We start from the raw sequence: 19,765 nt of genomic DNA, 5'->3' as shown, positions 1-19,765 counted from the left end.
TGTGAAACTTATGGTTTTTTCAGTGAATTTCAATGGTTTTTTAATAGCAAATCTTTATAGGTATAAAAAATAATACATTTTAAAACGAATTTTAAATTGTATAATTGTAAAAAATGTATTTTTTATTTTTAACTTGGGGCGTGCCCTGAGGTGCGTACCGGGGAGCGTCCCGTTAGCGCTATTCCCGCGAACGAAAACAACATCGTGACGTTTCGCGTAGACGCGTGATGCGTCATATGACGCACAGCGTAATCGCAACCGAAAGCACGCGTGCGCATACGATCGCGGCGCGCCCTGGGGCACGTACCGGGGAGCGTCCCGTTAGCGCTATTCCCGCGAACGAAAACAACATTGTGACGTATCGCGTAGACGCGTGATGCGTCATATGACGCACAGCGTAATCGCAACCGAAAGCACGCGATCGCATACGATCGCGCAACGTCCTGACCCGCTTACGCTACGCACCCACGGGCGCGCCCCGGGGCGCGTAGCGTAAGCGCGTCGGGTCATGTGACCAGAAAATAACACTTTCTATTGGCGCAGAACAGTTTTGGTTTCCAAATGAGTAAAGCCTGGGTCTTGTGATCTGAAAATACCACTTCTGATTGGTTCAGGACAGTTTTTTTTTCCAAATGAGTAAAGCCTGGGTCTTGTGACCTGAAAATAACACTTCTGATTGGTTCAGGACAGTTTTTTTTCCCAAATGATGAAAAACCCCACCTTTCTTCCTTATTCTGACTTTGTCCTTTGACTGAGGAAGACCTGTTTTATCTACAGAGACAATTCTTTTGTACTTTGAAATGGCTACTGTTGCAGCAACAGCTGGAGCATCTGCACCACCACCACCACCACCACCACCACCACCACCACCACCACCACCACCATCAAGAGGACCACCACAACAATACATTGGTGGTGAAGAAGAGGAGGAGGAGGAGGGGAGAAGATGGCTGCCTGAACAAAATACCCCATACAAGCCAAAAGAACACATTGTATGGGAGTTTTTTTCACTCCCAGAGGGCAAGAAAAAGGTAACTTGCCTAATCTGTGGCGAACAACTCTCAAGGGGCAATCCAGACAAAAAATATTCATTTGGTAATAATACCATGATTAGGCATATGACCCGGAAGCACCCTAACAACTATTCTCGAGCAGAGATCAGGGAACTGGCCAGTCACCTCCCCCAGTGTTCAAGGACCAGCTCCAAAAGAAAGGAACCCGCTCAATCGGGACCAGAAACAACGGAGACGATGCCTTGTATTCAGCCACGATTTGCTGATTTTAGAATTACATGCATTGAATGTGGCAAGCTCATCGCCTATGGTGAAAAGAGCGTAAAGCTCGTCGTCCTTGCTGGTGACAATCACAATTGCCCCCAAAAAAAGTTATTTTTTCCGTTTTTTGTTTCTTGCTCCTGTTGAGCCATTTACAATTCCCTTTTTTTTGTTTCTCCCCATAAAAAATACAAAAAAAATATAAAATTGTTTCGAAAAGCCAAAAAAAGTACAAAATGTTCAAAAAAACATTAAAAAAAATATAAAACAAAAAGAAGAAAAAAAACAGTTCTTTTTAGAACTACCTTTCATTTATAAAAATAAACCTATATTTTTAATGAATCTGTCAATTTTTTTTTCTTAGGGTACGCGTACCGGGGCGCGCCCCCCAAAAAAATAGAAAAAAAAAATTTAATGAAGGAGTTAGCATGAGGGAAGAACACAAAGAGAGTAATGTTAAGAGAAAGAGAGCTACAGGATGAGCACAGAGGGATTGTTTATTACATAGTAAAAAACAGAGAAGTTGTAATAGGGTGAATGTGAGAAAAGTAAAATGACTAAAGGAGCGAAAGAAGGGAAGAGAGAGGAAGAAGACTAAAGTAGAGATAGTGGGAGAATGTGAGTGGGTGTTGAAAGAAAAAGAAAGGACAGTAAAAAATTGAGAATGAAGGGTAGTGGCGTAACCGGGATAAATGAAGAACGGTGAGGGAGGGTAAGAAAAGACCAGTTAGTATAAGTAAAGAGGGGTGAAAGAGGGTGAAAAATTGAATTAGGATAAGACATGGGGAGTGACAAAGAGAAAGGACAAAGAGAGTAAAGGAAACAGTACCTGAATGGGTTTGAGTGAAACAGCAAAGAAAGATAAGTAATGCAGTGTGCGTGACTTATAGGGAGTCAGTGGGTGTAGGTCGGGGTGTGGGTGTGTAAGGTGTGTCTGTGGGTGTGGCTGTGTGGGGTGTTTTGGTGTGGGTGGAGGTGAGGGTGTGTGAAGTATGTGTGAGGAGTGTATGGGTGTGGGGTGTATGTGTGTGCGATGTATGTGTGTGTATGGAATGTGTGTGTGTATGTGAAGAGTGTGTGTGGGGGGATTTTTTGTGTGTATGAGGTGTGTGTGTGGGGTGTATGTTAGAGGTGTGTGTATGTGTTGAGAGGGGCATGAGGTGTGTGTGTAGGAGTAAGATAAATAATTAAGAAAAACAAAATGAGTGAAGAAGCAAAGGAAGGGAACAGAGGGTAAGTGAAGTAAAGAATAGGGATTGAAAGAAGTTGAATATGAGAGGGCAAATAGGGAAATTGGAGTAAACATGGAGACACAGGAGTGAGGTTGGTTGAGAAAATATAAGTAAGCTTAAAGCAAAGGGTGATGACAAAGTACTTTTTTTAGTCATACTTACCATATAATAAATGTAACTTTAATTATTTTTTTTACTGCACTTTGTATCTGTTAAAGAGAGAAGAAAACATAAGTTATAATTAGTAAAAGCTCTTTTGAACCCAAAAGCTCTTTTCAGAGCTACCCTACCTGTAATCACTCAAAATGATTATTTTACACTATTATTTTCACTATTTTTCACCAAAGTACGCTCCCCGGTGCGCGTACCGGGCGCTCCCCCCGCGAAAACCGAAAAAAAATTAAATTTTTTTTTTACCCGAGGGACCCTTTTATGGCCCCCACATCAAACCTAGGGGGTCAGGGGGGGTCTACCCTGCCCCCTTTTGGTTATTTCCCCCTTTGTTTTTTGCCACCTCTTGTGTCTCGATCCTACCGAGACACAAGATGGCGGCCGCTGCGGACTGTTTCGAATGTTTACAGACACCCGAGAGCCAATCAGCTTTCCGTGCGCAAGTCGCGTGGCGCGCCCGGAGCGCTCCCCGGGGCGCGGCTATAGATATATACATTTTTTTTAACCTAAATTACTCAAAATCCTCTGGAGCACATATCTTGAGCCATAGCAAAGGCACATCGGGCTACCAGTCCCTACAATTTTGCCAAGTTTGGTGAAAATCCATTCAGCCGTTCGAGCTAAAAGTGCGACCGACCGCCCTATGGAAATTAACATGGGGAAAACACGTTTTGGGACCCCCCTTTTATCTCGGCCCCCGCTTGACGAATCCCCCCAAACTTTCAGGGAAGGAGCGGAGAGCCGCGAGGCAAAGTTGCTGAAAAATTCAGGCAGATTCCTCAACCGGCGCCAAAGTTATTCCCAATAGAATGTTGAGATTTCCCTATGGAAATCAATCCTAACTATAACTACCTACTGGCGACCGCCAGTAGGTAATATATATATATATATATATATATATATATATATATTCCAAGGATAATCCGGAAAGGCACAGATTTACTCCAGGCTGCAAACACGGACACAAACCCAAATTAGGTGCAAAAAGTGGTTTATTTAGTTGCGGTGTTCCCAGTCATCCCGACGCGTACACACACATATATATTACCTACTGGCGGTCGCCAGTAGGTAGTTATAGTTAGGACCTAGCTACCATAGGAAATCTGCAACATTCTATTGGGAATAACTTTGGCGGACGAATAGGACGAATAGACAAGGCTACAGCCCAAACCGCTGAACGGAATTACACCAAATTTTGCAAAATTGTAGGGACTGGTACGCAGAAGTGCCTTTTCTATATTTGGTGAAAATTGCTCCAGTGTTTTTTACGAAAATTAGGTTCAAAAACACATATATCTATAGGCGCGCTACCAGCGCTTACCGGTAAGCGTACCGGGGAGCGCACCCAGCGCGCTACGGGAGTGCGCGAGCGGAAAGCTGATTGGCTCTCGGATGTCTGTCAACATTCTAAACAGCCCGGAGAGTCCGCCATCTTGTGTCTCGGTAGAATCGAAACACAAGAGGTGAAAATAAAAAGTGGGAAATGATTAAAAGGGGGCAGGGTAGACACCCCCTGACCCCCTAGGTTTTCTGAGGGGGGCCTAGAAGGACCCTTAAGGGCAAAAAAACAATTTTTTTTTGTTGAAATTTTCGCAGGGTAAGCGCTGGGTGCGTTCCCATGTACGCTTCCAGGTACGCGTACCCTGAGCGTAGCACAGGGAAAAACAGTGAAAGAAAATAGTGTAAAATAAGAATTTGGAGTGCTTAGAGGTAGGGTAGCTCTAAAAAGAGCTGTTGTGTTATGTGGGTGATTTAAGTACCTACAAGTAGGTACCGATGCAGAGTCTAAAATTGAAGAGAAAGACTCTGTTCCCCTCATCTGAGAAATGTACACCGTCTCCTCTGTAGATATCTTGCATGTTGTAATGCAAGTTATTTTGGTATATGGAACTCATACCATAGTCTCTCAGGAAAGCAGAAACAGATCCTTTTTTTTTTTTAAACTTTATTCACAGCTGGTTGGCATCAATCATAACATTACATTGGTTATTCTTAGCGCTACAGCCGGGTTTTATATTTTCTCCCCAACTCAGATCTCCATCACTTACAACAGTAACCTTCACATATTGTATCATAACGTTACATAGAAAATCGTCTCAAATTGCTACGATAGTCAGTGCATAAGGTAATTAAATATCATCAAACAAACCACCCACCTCCCCCCACCCTCTTCCAACAAAAAACTAGTCGTCTCCCGGCCATCCATCAGGGGTAATCATTGAAATGAAAGGTTGAAAATGGGTCCCTTCCCGGTAACTATAGGTGCTAATATGTGCCATTACGTGGGTCACTCTACCGTGTAGTAGTGGTTAGCGTAGGGGAATGTGAGTGGGGTCTGGGCACACTGTTGTGTGCCAGACGCGGCAGAACTATTCCCATCTAATTCTCCTGTTCATTGTCTCCCAGTTGTGTTTGGTCTTCCCCCTCCAGTGTAATGAGCACAGCCTCCCATTCCAAGGAGATAGGGAACTTCCTGAGACCTCTTGCTTCTGCCCTCCTAAGTATCGTCCCCTCCACCCTTCCCCGCTTAAGTACTTCTGAGAGCCAGAGGTGTGCCCCAGGCGGCCTACGTGACTTCCACCTCATGGTAAGCGTTCTAATTGCTAGCAGCATTGCCATATCCAATAATTTCAGCTGAGCCTTCAGTTCTTTCGGCCTTCTGCGCAACCCCAAGAGGCAGCATTGTGCCTCCTCCGGCACCGGAAGGGTCGTGACCGTCCTCAGTGTCCGGCACACTTCCATCCAGTCAGAAACAGATCCTTTTGGGACCGCCTGAGAAGGCCTAGGGGGTGAGGGGCACTCTACCCTGCCCCCTTTTCACGTTCTGAACTATTATATTTCACTCTCTTCTGTAACTACACAAAATGGCGGCGATAGGGTGCATCAGAGAGACAGTGAGAGAAAGGAGGCAGGAGATGAAGAAGAGATGTCAACTACACATTGGAGATAATATAGTGGGAAAAGGGAAGTAAATATGAGTAAACTTACTATGTAACATAAAAATGTTGCACTCTATACTATAAGTCTCACTTTATACTACAATCACTTCGCTACAACCTCATAAATTACAAATAAAAATGAATAATGTCTCAAACAATTTTTAATTTCTAAATATAAATTATAAATTTAAACTCTTTATTCACAGCTGCTTTTTTCAAACAATGACAGTATATTTTCTCCACAATGCATCAGCTGGTGTTTTCTATTTTACCCCTCTGAACATACAAACCCACTTCTACTTGTCGGTTCCTAAACGGAGAGCCATCTACAGTATGGGTAGGCCATTCATGTAGTGTAACATATCCAATATACTCTCCCGTATACATAGGCTGCAGTGTCGTGGGATTTCAACAAATGATTAACTCAACACCCCTATCCTTCCCTCACACCCCCAGACAATTCCCCCCTCCCCGTCTCCTGGTTTCTTGCGTAACCCTCTACTTCTGAACTCAGGTTATACCGGACTTCACGTATCATGATAAGTAGCGTGCCCCGGAACAGTCTTGCGGGCAGGCCAAACCTCTGTAGTCCCTGAATACCATTCCCTAACCCTGTGAGCTAAGCCCCGGTGCCAAGGCTAGATCCGTCTCTTCGAGCGCTATAAGCATGACCTCCCAGTCCTGGGATATAGGATATTTCCTATGACCTCGCATTTCCTCCCTCCTAAGGGTCGTCCCCTCTGCTCTGCCCCATTTCAATACCTCCAATCGCCATGTGTGTAGTCCCGGTGCTCTCGGAGATTTCCATCTCATAGTCAATGCTAAATATAAATTTATTCTTCTGAATTTTCATAATTTAAAAGAACTAGTAACATGTCCTCATCAGGAATTTCCTCTTCAATCATATCATCAGGAATCTCCTCATGAAAAGTCTGCAATGATGATTCTTGTAACTCTATGGTCGCCAAACATTCAATAAATTCGCCGTCAAGAGACTGATCAAAAAAACCATTCATGTCATCTCCTCCTTGTGAAAATATTTCATTATTGGTGCTGTCAATATCCGGGACATTTAGAATTTCAATAAATGTAGTGGAAAATTCAAAAGAAATTTCCACGGTCTCTTCAGTGTGATCCATTTTATTTTGAAATTTCTTGCTTCAATTACCCTCACTCATCTTCAAACCCTCACTGTCATCACCTCACTCACTCCACCTTCCTTCTCCCTCACTCCCCTTGGCTTACTCTCACTCCCATTACTTTATCCACCCTCACCCTCTTTCCCTCAATATCAATCCCCTTTTTTCACCTTGACTCATTTCTTTACGTCACTCCCTGTCACTCTCCTTCGTTCACTCCACTTCGACTCACTCTTGTTTACAACTCACCTTCTCTCACTCCTCTTCTGTCACTTGTTCCTTCTATCACTTTCTCCCCTTCATTCACTCATTTCATTCATTCATTTATTCAGTACACATTCTCTGAAAAAAAAGAATTGCAAAATCTGTCATCAGTGATGCCATTTGAGAATTCATCAGTGATGTCACTGACCATGTCATGAATGATGTAATATGTGACATCATCAGCAGTGGATTGCGGGCGCGCGAGTTATAGTGAGTCCAACTAACTATAACGTGGGAATTTCAATGGTTTTGTATGAGTAAAATGTTCAGCTAACTATAACTGGTGTGAAACCTATGGTTTTTTCAGTGAATTTCAAAGGTTTTTTAAATGCTAATTCCTAACTATAACAAGTGTGATATATATATATATATATATATATATATATATACATACATAAAAAACATTTGGGGGCTTTTGCCCCCTGATCATTTGGTGGGACAGTCTCGATAGCCTGCACTAAGTGAATATAATTATGTACATGCTTGTAGGTTGAGCGCATCCGCTGCCAATGCCTGATTTCATTATGGTGGCAGTAACAGAAGACTTCACGGCGGAGAAATACTTCATCTCCCAGCAACAGACAAGAAACAGGAAATGTTTTACCTGTCTGAAGAGACAAGTACACAGCATCACGGTTGTTGATCCGATTTTAAAGATGAAGCAGCCCAAGAAAGCCACTAAAAAAGTGCACTGGTGAGGAAGACCAGTTTTTCTTTTCCTCTACAGTGGAAACGAGTTCACAGGCAATTTTTCAAAGTGCACCATCATTGAGAGACAGTTAGACAATGGTGGAACAAGCGGTGATTGCTGCCTTTTGGGACAGAGAGGGCCCTTCCGTTCCCAATAATATCAAGGGTGTTTTATTCAAGGCTAAGAACTGTCAGAAGTCTAAGCCAATTTAGGAGAAAATGTATCTTTTTGAAGACGGTGCCATCTTTGGAAGAAGAGGATCCTTTTTGGCTAGTATCAGAGGAAGGAGCATGAGACCCTGCCTCTCGTGATGCAGTGCACAAAATCCTGGAGCATAACTGGAAAGATGTAGAAATGCATTTGTTTCCTAGATTTCTAAAAAGGCAATATCCGTTGCAGAATTTTCTACAGTAGTGACAGTGGATTCCTCACCTTCGTGGTAACAGATTCAACAGGGAGTGGGTTTGCCTTTAACACAGTCTCTAATGGAGCAACAGAAGCATTTATCAGACATTTCCTTTGATTTATTACGTGCAGCATTGCCTTGCGGTTCCCTTGTAGCGCTTAGAAGACATTTGTGGAATTGATCTTGGAAGGTGAATGCATCCCAGTGGCCCATGTTACTCATTTTTCTTTTGCTGGCGTCAAGCTGTTTGGTCCATAACTGGAAACTCTATCAAAGAAATCAGAAGTGAACAAAAAACTGATGACACCAGTCTGTACTCCATCCAGATAGTGGGATTTTGGTTCTAAAAGAGCTTTTGGCACATCATCTGCCAGTCAAAGCAGGGAAACTCTCTCTTGATTGCTCTAACATGTGATAATAGTTTGGGATCAAGAGAGCAGCTGGCATCCTATGCCAATGAGACGACAACATCACAGTTAAATATCCCATTGGTACCAGGATAAGGTCTCCTTTAGTTTGTTTGTGTTTATCAAAAGCTACATATTTTTTATTAAAATACTATTTAAAGGCTTAGATAACAAAGGTATCCTATTGAACCATTATTCCCCACTCTCTCTCCAGTACTAAAGTCCCAGGTTACAGAAACCTTTCCATGTCCAAAAGTGAGAACAGGTCCCATGACAACTAAGAGGACTGACATATTGTAGAATTCAACACATGCTACTGTAGCTTCAGTTTCTTCGCTCTTTGTATGCAGGGCTGGTAGTGGTTGATGATTTGAACAAGAATGAGGGAATTAATGAAAAGGAAAAGTAGTCCAGCCATCCAGATCAGTAGAAAGGTATTATGTCCTTTAAATTCCAGATAATAGGCAGGAGCAAGCCAAAGTGCCTGAAATAGTAAAGAAACAAATGTCAGTTGATTATTCGAATTTCTAATCAAAGACAAAAAAGTATATTGAACATGGACAGATAAAGATGCTTCACAATGTAATCCGTTCTTGTTTACTATAAAATACAAGTGCAAAGGACCTTTAACATTGTTCTGAACTAATTAAAGGAAATATTCAACGGTGAAAAAACATAAAATCCCTTTAAACTTGTTGTGGTGTTGAAGAATAGGCAACAGAGCAAATTCTATATTCAGTAAAGGCAAACATGGCTTTAACTTACTTTACATAATTATTACTGTGGTTATTTAAGATGTGCAGAACGATCTCTCCACATTTCAAACGTTATAGACCAATTTAAGTTTGAGGCAACAACCTGTTAATTCTATTTTTTCAGTACAAGTAGACAAATTAGTGCAATCTCCTAAATCTTAAAAAAGGCTGCTTTACAAACTATGATTTTTTTCTGTTAACATCTCTATTACTAGAGGGAAATGATGCATAAGCATTACACATGCTACATATTTTTCACAGTTTCGTCCATTTTGCCCAGGTAAAAAAGATCTTTCTGCAGTATGGACTAGAACAAAGCCCATTTGCCTAGTTCCAAACTACACACGCGTCCAGAATTATGTAAATGAACATCCAAAGTATTTTGCACCACATCAGAGTTTCTAGAATATTGTACTTGGGAAACAGCTTTCGTCCAATTGTCTGTTGTACATTTTTAGGTTTATACATTTTTTTCATCAACATGTAGATCTGTGGACTGAACTCAACAGAAAGAATTCTTCAAACATTTAATAAGTAGTTTGCACCAACTGGAAATTTCAAAGTCCCAAATCAGTGTTGCCCCAAAATGCTCCACTACTCTCTCTTAACTACTATCTCTTCAAACCAGTTTCTACACTTTCCCCCAGGGCAACCCCCACAAGGAACATCCGATAACACCAGTAGCATACCATTGAGCTGTACCTCCTCCAGAAACGTCTTTATAGACTCCACCTGTGCTATGAATACCCCTCTTTTGGTGTTTCACCGTAAAAGAATGGGGAATCCTTCTGATGCTGTGATCTAACTAAAAGATTAAATGGAATGGTAGCATTCAAGTCCAGAAGAAAAAAGAAGCTTGAACTCGCCCACCGTAACCACCTTCTTTTATAATCTCACTTGCAGTATCTGGTCTTTCCATTCCAGAGCCTGAACTGCCACCCACACAGTGCCTCCAGAAAAAGTGTCTCATCGTAGGCAGTCTATATGCCATCTTAATCACTGTAGGGTCATCGCCATCCTGCTTAGTCACCAAGTCTCAAAACTCTTCTGCTACCACTGACAAAGGGCTTAATTTACAACCTCAGCTGAGATGCCCCAAATCCTGAGTTTCTTTTACTTTCCAGCACTTACACCTTTGTATCCAGCTACAACACTGCCTTAGTGGCACATGGCTCCTACATCTCAGCCATAGTCCGTGCAGATTCGTTTTTTAAGACTCACATCTTGTTCTATTTTATTATCTCTCTGACTTCTGTTTAACTCCTAACACATAGCTACTAGCCCACTTTTCGCACTTCCACATCTATGATGCGCATCATCTCCACCAACTTGGATTACAGAGTAACAACCCCCTCCTTATGATAAGCCCTCTTCTTTAGTGGCCTTAGGTTCCATCAGCATTGCTTTCGGAGCCCCACTGCATAGGTTAAAGAAACTCCCCTTCACTTTTCTTTTTGCAACCAAGTGCACTCTGCTAATAAACACAGGCTTGTGGAAAGGGAGCAAATCGAGGTTGACAGTTTGAGGAACTGACACTAGTTGTACTATTTCTTCCTACAGCAAGCACTATTGAGTCTTCGGGAGATAGGGACCTGCCTCTGATCTATCCAAGCCCCGGCCTCGCTGACACAGTCACACTACTCCCACTGTCACAGGTATCAATCCTGGGGTCTGAAAGGCACCCCAGAGGCAATAGAAAAGTGTGTTAGCTGAGATCTTAAAAAGGAACACACAAAGACTGTGGCATCTTGGGCCCTACTCTGAGCCCTCCATCACACCTTTATAATTACTAAATCTATATACAATATGTACACAGAACATAAACAATGAAGCACCAATAAAGCATGATGCAAAGGAATTCCCCAAGTTTAGGAGTTGGCCTTAATAGTTAGGTTATAAATTAGAAAATATATTTATAGGTTGAAAAATAGTTGGGCTTGCTATTTATGGCAATTTCCAGGGGAGTCGTTCATGTTAAATGGAATAAGCACAGGATGGCGTGAATAGATATCAAACACTATAATAAGAAATTACAAACGTATTTTATGAAAGTAGACTGTAAGTAATTTTTTTAATGCCAATTCTTTGACCACCATTTCTTTTCCAGTATAAGGTCTCTGTTAGGGGCCTTTGATAATGTGAATATCTCAATTTGCACACTTAAATAGTATCTTGAACACAAACGTGGGCCGTGGCCACGGAGGCGACCGAAATGGCTGCCTCAGAGTGAAGCTCCGCCATCCGGGCTCCCAATATTACAGATTAACATGTAATCTGTCACCATCCTGCCTGCAACACTATTCGATCCGACAGAGGTGACGATTCTGCACCCCCTGGTGGCTCCGGTATCTTTGGGGACGGCGTTGGTGGACTACGTGGCGGAGGGGATCGAGGGCCTCCCTGGCCTCGGCAGCGTCCTCCCTAACTGCGCCCGGCCGCTGGGTAAGTGCTGCGCTTGGGGTGCCCCTGCTGGACTTGTTGCCTCCCGTGGCTTGCGGGCTGCTCGCCTCATTCCCCCCGCTGCCTGCCTGGCTTGTGTCGCGCCGCGGGGGCGCCGGTCTGTCGGGACGGGTCCGCGGCCTTCGGGCCCTTGGTGCGTGCCGGGGCCCCGGGTGACGGGCTCGCCGGCTGGGCTCGGGCTTCAGGTCGGAGCTGGGCGGTCTGTGGTGAACGGGGGATTCTGGGGACGGCGTTGGGCGTTTCGGGTGACATCCCAGTTGGCTGTGTGGCGGCCCCGCCTGGACACCACGCCGATTTCACCCCCCCCCCCCATTGTACATCTCGGTGCCGGCGCCGCCGCTGCGGGGGTATCGTTGAGCCCTGCCCTCACTGGTGGGCATATTGACTGCATTGGGCGCTGGATATTGCTGCATCTGGCACGGTGCCTGCCGTGCGAAGCCTGGAGGCTGGAGGGGCGCTCTCCCCGATCTGTGGTGCCCGGCTAGGAGGTCACTGGACTTTGCGACGGCCATTTTATTGCTGGCTACGTGCTGGTCCATCGGGCCTGTGCGTATTGCTGCCTCTCGTGGGAGGATCTGATGGAACAATCCCCAGTTGTGGTTTTTTATCACGCTGTCCTTGCTGAATGATACCCCACGTTAGTGGTACTGTTGCCTGCGTTGTAATATTTGCCCTCTGCCGCACGCCTGCTTGTGACACTCAGTGATTTGTGGTTTGCGTCAAATCGCTTCCTTTGATCTCCTGCCTCATTATCTTGGCTGCACTACCTTATCTCCGCATTTCATAGCCGATTTTGCTCTGACCATGGGGAAGAAAGATCCCAATCAGCGCAAACTTAGTTTTGAGAAGTCCTCCCTCCTCACATCTGACGCTCCACCTGGCTCATCTGCTGGGGCTACTGGGTCTACTGAGAGTGGAGACACTACATCCTTAGTCACCGCCATGCTAGGCGAAATGCGGGCAGGTTTTAAGTCGCTCGACAGTCGCTTTGATAGCCTCGAGCAAAAACTGGCAGATATGGGAACCAAAGTCCAGGCCCATGATCGCCGCCTGGACGTAGTGGAGTCCAGAGTCTCGGATGTTGAGGACAATGCCACAAAATCACTGAAATGATTGGAGCGGGTCGAAAAGATACTAAAAGAGGTAGCCATAAAAAATGAGGATTTAGAAGCGCGTAGCCGACGCAACAACATCCGCATAATTGGCGTGGCGGAGTCGACCGCAACGGGTCGTATGGACACTTTCGTGGAGCACCTACTCATCGATTTGTTTGGCAGGGACGTGTTCACGAATGGTTTTGTGGTGGAACGCGCCCACAGGTCACTGGGGCCTCCGCCTCGCCCTGGGCAACCTACCCGCCCAATCATTGCCAGGCTCATGAACTTCGCGACTGAGACGCTACACTGCGTGCTGCACGGGAGAAGGGGGAGATTCAATGGCAGGGTAGTACCCTGTCCTTTTTTCCAGATTTCACACTGATTGTTTAAGAGGCGCGGCACAAGTTTACTGGAGTCAAGGCGACCCTACGTAATCTGGGTCTTAAATATGGCATGCTGTACCCAGCGAGATTGAGAGTGGATGTGGCCGGTAGATTTCGCATTTTTGACACTCCCACAGAGGCACAGGAATTTTGCCAGATCAACAGAAAGCAGGGGTCTCAGGTGGCCACCTACGCTGGAACTCAGTCCCCGACCCATGGAGACTCGCAAAACAGTGTCGACCTCTTTGCTGACCCAGGACCGGGATGATGACTTGTTACGGCATTTCCTTTTGTAATGCTCCTTGTGTTGCAGGACTTGATGTTAGCTCTTTATGCTCTTTTTGCTATGCATTGTTTTGTCTTTGATGTTTGGGACGCCCGTTCGGTGTGGCGTTGCTTCCCCCCATGGCGAATGCCCTTGTGACTTTATTCCTCTGGGGTTTCTTTTTGATGTTCCACCGTTTAACTCATTAGTTACTATCATGGGTATCCTTAAGTTCTATTGTACGTGCATATTGGGGCTGCCTCTACGGGGATGTCAGGAGGCTGGGTGGTGGGTGGGGGGCGGGGTGCATTTTGTTTTTGTGTACATATGATTGTTATGCACTCACGGTGCAATTGAGACGGAGTGGAGTAGCGCACGGTTCAATTTAACTTTGATTTTCTTTGCTTTATGACCAAGGTAGGTCTTCAGTCTGGACCTTCCAGACTATCTTTGATGTCCTGAAGCGTTCGGGGTCTAAACAATGCCAGGAAGCGCAAACAGGTTTTTAATTATGTATCGCGTCACAAAGTTCACATTCTTTTCTTACAGGAAACACACTTGGCACATTCAGATTCAGCTTCCGTTGCCACGAGTTGGGGGGGTCCATCGAGTTTTCTCGAATTTAAGTAGATATGCTAGGGGTGTAGCCATACTTATACATAAGCGGGTGCCCTTTGTGTTGTCCAGTAGCATCACAGACAGCAAGGGTAGATATGTGATTTTCACTGGTGTGCTCATGGGATACAAGATTACATTGGTGGGGGTTTACGGCCCCAATGTTGACACCCCTTTCTTTTTTCTGGAACTACAGGTGAAACTCCTTAAGATTGATGTTGACTTGTTGGTTCTTGGAGGAGACTAATTTGTTGATGAACCCCGCTAGAGATAGCACCTCCCCATCCCCTGATATCAAAGCCCATTCCCGTCCTGTCTGATATATGCACTCATTTCTCCCTCATTGACATCGAAGCCCGACTCCACTCGCACTTACCCGACTACACACACCATTCTGGTTACCACAATACAAGAACTAGAATTGATTACTGGCTCCTCTCCCCTGGGGTCGCTGGCTGGGTCGAAGGCCTTCTTACCCTACCGCGCACACTGTCAGACCACTTCCCCATTGTACTAACGTTGCTGATACCCAGACTGGGGGGCTATGAGAGACAGTGGCGGTTCCCCGGAAGGGCTTTGATTGACCCAGTTTTCCCTGAGTAGATCCGATGTGCCATTGATGACTATTTTGACCTCAACACCGGGACTGTGGGGTCCTGGGCAACACTTTGGGAAGGGTTCAAGGCCACTATTCGTTGGTTGTGTATCGCCAAACACGTGGGCGCCTTGCGAGATAGTCGCTCCACTTTATCCCGTATTGAGAGAGATAACTCGGCTATAGATGGGGACTTATTGGTAAGCCCGACAAAGGCTGGAGAGGCCTGGAGCTACTACTAGAGTTTCGGAAGACCGCAGACAGAGAGCTGTGGTTTATGTGCAAACAACATGCAGCACGCCAGTATGAGAGGGTGACAGACCGGGCAAATTACTGGCACAGATGCTCCGTCCTCCACATCATGCATCATACATCACGGAAATCGTAGATTCACAAGGAGCGGAGCACTATTCCACCCCAGACGTCTGTGACACTTTTTTGTCATACTACAAGACCCTTTACGCATCCACGCTATCGGGAGACCGGAAAGACCCCGGGCCTTATTTAAACGAGATCACCATGGTTTATCTCGAAAAGCATATGCAAGAATTCCTTGCTGCACACATCACTCCGGATAGTATAGTTGAAGCCATAGATGCATTGAGGGGCTCCTCAGCGCCGGGCCTCGATGGTTTTTCCGCTGATTTCTATAAATCATATAAAGAAGAATTGGTCCCGAGATTGGTGGAGGTATACGCAGAGGCATTGGAATCTGGTATCTTACCACCAACTCTCCGTGAGGTGGTTATTGTCCTTCTCCCAAAACCTGGCAGAGACCCCACTTCTTGTGGCTCGTACAGACCCCTTTCCTTATTGGACCTAGACTATAAGATCCTGGCTAAGGTTCTGGCCATCCGACTCTCGCTATTGATGGAGTCCATCATTTCACCGGCACAGTCGGGATTTGTCCCACATCGTTCCACCTCCTTAAATCGGAGGACGTTGTTCTCGGTTCTACATAGAATGGACCCCTCCCACTCCGGCCGCTGCTGGGCTCCTAGACCCTGACAAAGCGCTTGACTCGCGGGAGTGGCCTTTCTTTTTATCCATTATGAGACGTATGGGGATGCCTGAGGTGTTTGTGTCTACAGTTGCCTTGTTATACACCGCGCCTAAGGCCCAGTTGCGCTTGAATGGCACTATTTCTGAACAGTTTTCATTGTCGCGCGGTATGCGCCAAGGATGTACCCTTTCCCCTTTGCTGTTCATCCTAGCGATGGACCCTTTGGTTCGCCATTTTCAGGAGAGACACCTCCACCGGGGTCTCCAGTTCCGCACGGGCCCACTTTTAATATCTTTGTATGCCGATGACACGATTTTATATGTTAGAATGCCTCAGGTTAACCTACAGCCTTTAGTGCTTGAAATAATCCGCTTTGGGGAATATTCTGGCCTCTGCATTAACTGGCACAAGGCCGTCATTTTTCCACTCACCCCCTCCACATTGCAGTGGAACTGTGGCTTTCATCTGGAATGGAATACTGAATCGGTCAAATATTTGGGGGTCCATGTCCACCTCGACACGGTTTCCATAATCAGACTGAACTATGGTCGAGCTCTGGATTTTTTAGAAGATCAACTTGAGCGATGGATCCGCCTCCCTCTATCCATGGCTGGTCGGATCGCCATAATAAAAATGATTGTACTTCCTCGGTTTTTATACCTTTTCAATAACATCCCGATCCCACTCACCAAGGCCTTTTTTTCCCAACTGCACTCCTTATTGTTGCGATTAGTTTGGGGAGACAAGGCTCCACGGGTGTCCTGGCGTGTCTTAACGCTCCCATATGAAAGGGGCGGCTTTGGGGTCCCTGATTTTTATCTCTATTTTTTGGTTGCATAATGTTCCTACGCACACTCCTGGTTCAACCCGGATGCCAGGATTTTGTACTTGAAGCCTGAGGCTGACCTGGTGCTCCTCGTGCCCCTTCATACAGTCCTTCCCAGGGGTATTCCTCGTGACCCGCAAGACTCCACGCAGATCCCACTGGCATCCCGCCCAGTTGATATTTGGGGCCCATATCGTTCATACATTGCTAAGATAACTGAGGAACAACAATCTCAGTCGATGAGCTTCATTGTCCCAGAAGGGGTTGGATTGACGCCGTATACAAATATACTAATGCTGTAAACCTTATTTTTCTTGCGTTCATCTCATTTGATGTGTTGAAAAATGTCAACAATTGCTCTGATGATGTATACTAATGGAAGACCCAAGACATTGGCAAGGTTTCCTGTTTTACTTGTTTGTATTTTATATTATTTTGCATTGCTACACGGCAATGACGAAATTGATTTATGATGGTGTTGGTCTGCGATCAGTGCCCGAGCGACTATTATAACTTTAGTTGTGTGCTATGTGCTACTCTACCGTACCTATATTATTGTCCACCTATTATGATTTGTATTTTTCATGCATCATTGTAACATTCGCTTTGATCGGTTTCTTTTTCTTTTGAAAATGATCAATAAAATTTAAAAAACAAAAAATCTTGAACACAAACGTTTTTAAGATGGTCAAGTTTTGTCATTTCGTTAGGAGGCAAATTATTTGTGGTTGTTTTTACAAAGCAAAGTAAATTTGTACCGCAGGACTGTTTCAATGCAGTCATTAGGTTTTGCAGCAATTTCTATATTTTAGATTACAGGAATACAGTTTTTCTGCAAATTTTATGCATATAGGATCCATAAGATGTCTGACTACCATGAAGTTCGGAAGCCATTACGATTCATACCATTGCATTATTTTACAAAAAAGGATGGCATTTTGACCAGATGTTCTCATTTTGTAATATTAAAAGTTACAAGCATTCACTGTAGATTCGTGAGGGCAAAATCTTGATATGGGAGTAACCACGGTTTATGTATACAAGTTTGTGGCGATGTCTCGTGTTGAATAGCCTGTGACATCAGTCAGTGATGTCATGTAGAGTGTTGGTGATATGAAGTTCTTATGAATTCAGTTATTCTTATATGCCTGGGCGGCTCTCTGTTTCCAAGAATAAACTTCTTTGGAATTACATCTTTACTGCGTCTGACCTCCGACCTTTCAAAGTTCCATTTAGATTCAAAGGTTTTTTGATTTCTGTGACTATTCTGAAAATCAGACATGGATCTACTCCTCGACGTACACAAGACATCACGGTTGTAAGCCTCCTGGATTCTGGGAGTTTGATACTTAAAGTACACAATCGGTTTAGTGTTGCTAATAATATCTGCAGATTTATGAACGTTTTTCATTTATACAACTATTTTTGTCTGCAACATACTTCTGTTCAAACATGCTGATTACATTTACACTCTATAAATGGCTTAAGTTATCAACCCATTAATGGAACTCTCTCTAAAGAAAAACTGCCAACTCAATTTGTTAGAGAACATGTCAATACATTAATAAGTTCACCTGCCAAAAACGGCCCTTAGGAAGCACTTACCTGTCCAGTGAACCAAAGTGCAAGGAGGCAAATCCCCTGACGGCTTGACATCTTTAGATTTGGCATGATCGGTGGCAGTAAGCACAGGTACCAAAGGAAATACTGAGAAAAAAATGGAAAATCAAATGGCACATTTTTCATTACTTTCACGTTTCAACACTGAGCCTGTAACCAATTCTGTTTAGCATAATACCCTCTAGAAAAAAAATGGTTCCGGCCATATCCAGAACTCAGAAAACGAAATCCCAATCAGAGTTGTTTAAAAAAATTACTTTTTAGCTAAGGCACATAGATAGGTTGGCTATGGAGCGTCTTATGCACATATTGTTTCATTTACTGTTGATCAGTTTTTTCAGTACTATCACAAATTGTTAAAGCACATGATTGTGACAGTACTGCAATTTAGCTTTAAATGGGTGATTTCAATGTAGAAATAGTGCTTTTTCGTTTAAAGCTGTGATGTTTTTCTGGCAGGCATTGTTTTTTCTTGCAGTAAAGTTATGCTCCCCCTTTTGTAATACCACTTTCCTTTAAAAACACAAAACTGTGTAATCTCCTTACTACACATTCAACACAATTTTTGCACTTGCCATGCTACTCTAAAAGAGGGACACAGAAGTGAATCAACCAGATCCCATGACAAATTCTTATTATAAACAAGCATTCCAACATTTGGTACTCTCCCATCTGAATTGTCCAATCCCTTATATATAGCTGTCTCCACAGATTGTGCCCTGCACCATTATAGGCCTACTGAAATGAGACCGGGCACACTGACCCGGCTAGAACTGCTCTAGCAACCCCTACCACCCTGTAACATCTCCAAAACCTGCAGCATCATTTACAGGGCAGTAACAACCAAACGCCCAACCTTCCAGGTTGTCAAACTCACCATTCCAGAAGGCTGACACCATCAAGCTGGAAGTCAAAAAGCGAAAAAAGCAAAAGGCCAGTCTAAAAGCCTTGTCAAGTTAAGCAACAAAGCTATGGAACATCCTATAGCTCCCGCTGGTGTCAGTGCTTGCACATTTCGTAAGGGAGCTGGAAATACAGATCTTCAAGGAGCCCACCTTCTGACCCCAGTAAAGTACCTGAAGCTCCGCTTGATCCTCAGACCCGACCACCACAGATTTCCTGTGATTGCATACAATCCGGATACACCCCTTTCCCCCTGCACAGCACTACTGGTTGCAAGATGCAAAGATGGTTCTCACGCAGAGCTCAAGATCAATTTTGAATAAATACAAGTCTACCACCAAGGCAATCAGACCAGCACTGGAGGTCTATAAATATATGTCTCAGGCAGCAGCATTATATGGGGCTGAGTTATGGGGCCCAGACCATGTAAAATTGCTTTACACTGGTGAAAACAAGGTTATAGTGGGCCTCAAAGCCTACCAGTGGAAAAACCCATTAATATCCATGTATTATGATCTAAACATTAAACAGATAGAACACATTGCTGTTTAGAAACCAATTCTCTACTACTGGATAAGAGTGTGGACAAGGCAGGAATTGGGTCACTATAGAGAAGGTCTCGGGGGCATTTTGGATAAAACCCTAAACTTCCCCCGGCGGCGGTATGTTAAGATATGGCCTGTCAAACCTGGCTTATCTTTATATTGGAGCGAGCCACAA

At 44.3% G+C, this 19,765-nt stretch overlaps 1 protein-coding gene across 2 annotated transcripts in view; it reads right to left on the bottom strand.

Moving 5' to 3' along the window:
• Window positions 1–7,129: 7,129 nt before the first annotated feature.
• PIGM (phosphatidylinositol glycan anchor biosynthesis class M) overlaps window positions 7,130–19,765 on the bottom strand; it is a 202,803-nt gene continuing 190,167 nt past the window's right edge. For both annotated transcript variants that reach the window (XM_078687784.1, XM_078687786.1), the window contains 2 exons: window positions 18,128–18,229; window positions 7,130–9,007 (listed from right to left, as the gene is read on the bottom strand). In XM_078687784.1, the coding sequence (XP_078543910.1) occupies window positions 8,837–9,007; window positions 18,128–18,229 (273 nt within the window). In that variant the 3' untranslated portion in view covers window positions 7,130–8,836. The remainder of the gene's footprint in view (window positions 9,008–18,127; window positions 18,230–19,765) is intronic.

Source organism: Lissotriton helveticus, chromosome 4_1 (assembly GCF_964261635.1).
Source record: "Lissotriton helveticus chromosome 4_1, aLisHel1.1, whole genome shotgun sequence".
NCBI lineage: Eukaryota > Metazoa > Chordata > Amphibia > Caudata > Salamandridae > Lissotriton > Lissotriton helveticus.
The sequence above is the reverse complement of the archived record's forward strand: the minus strand, read 5'-3'. Positions and strand labels throughout refer to the sequence as shown.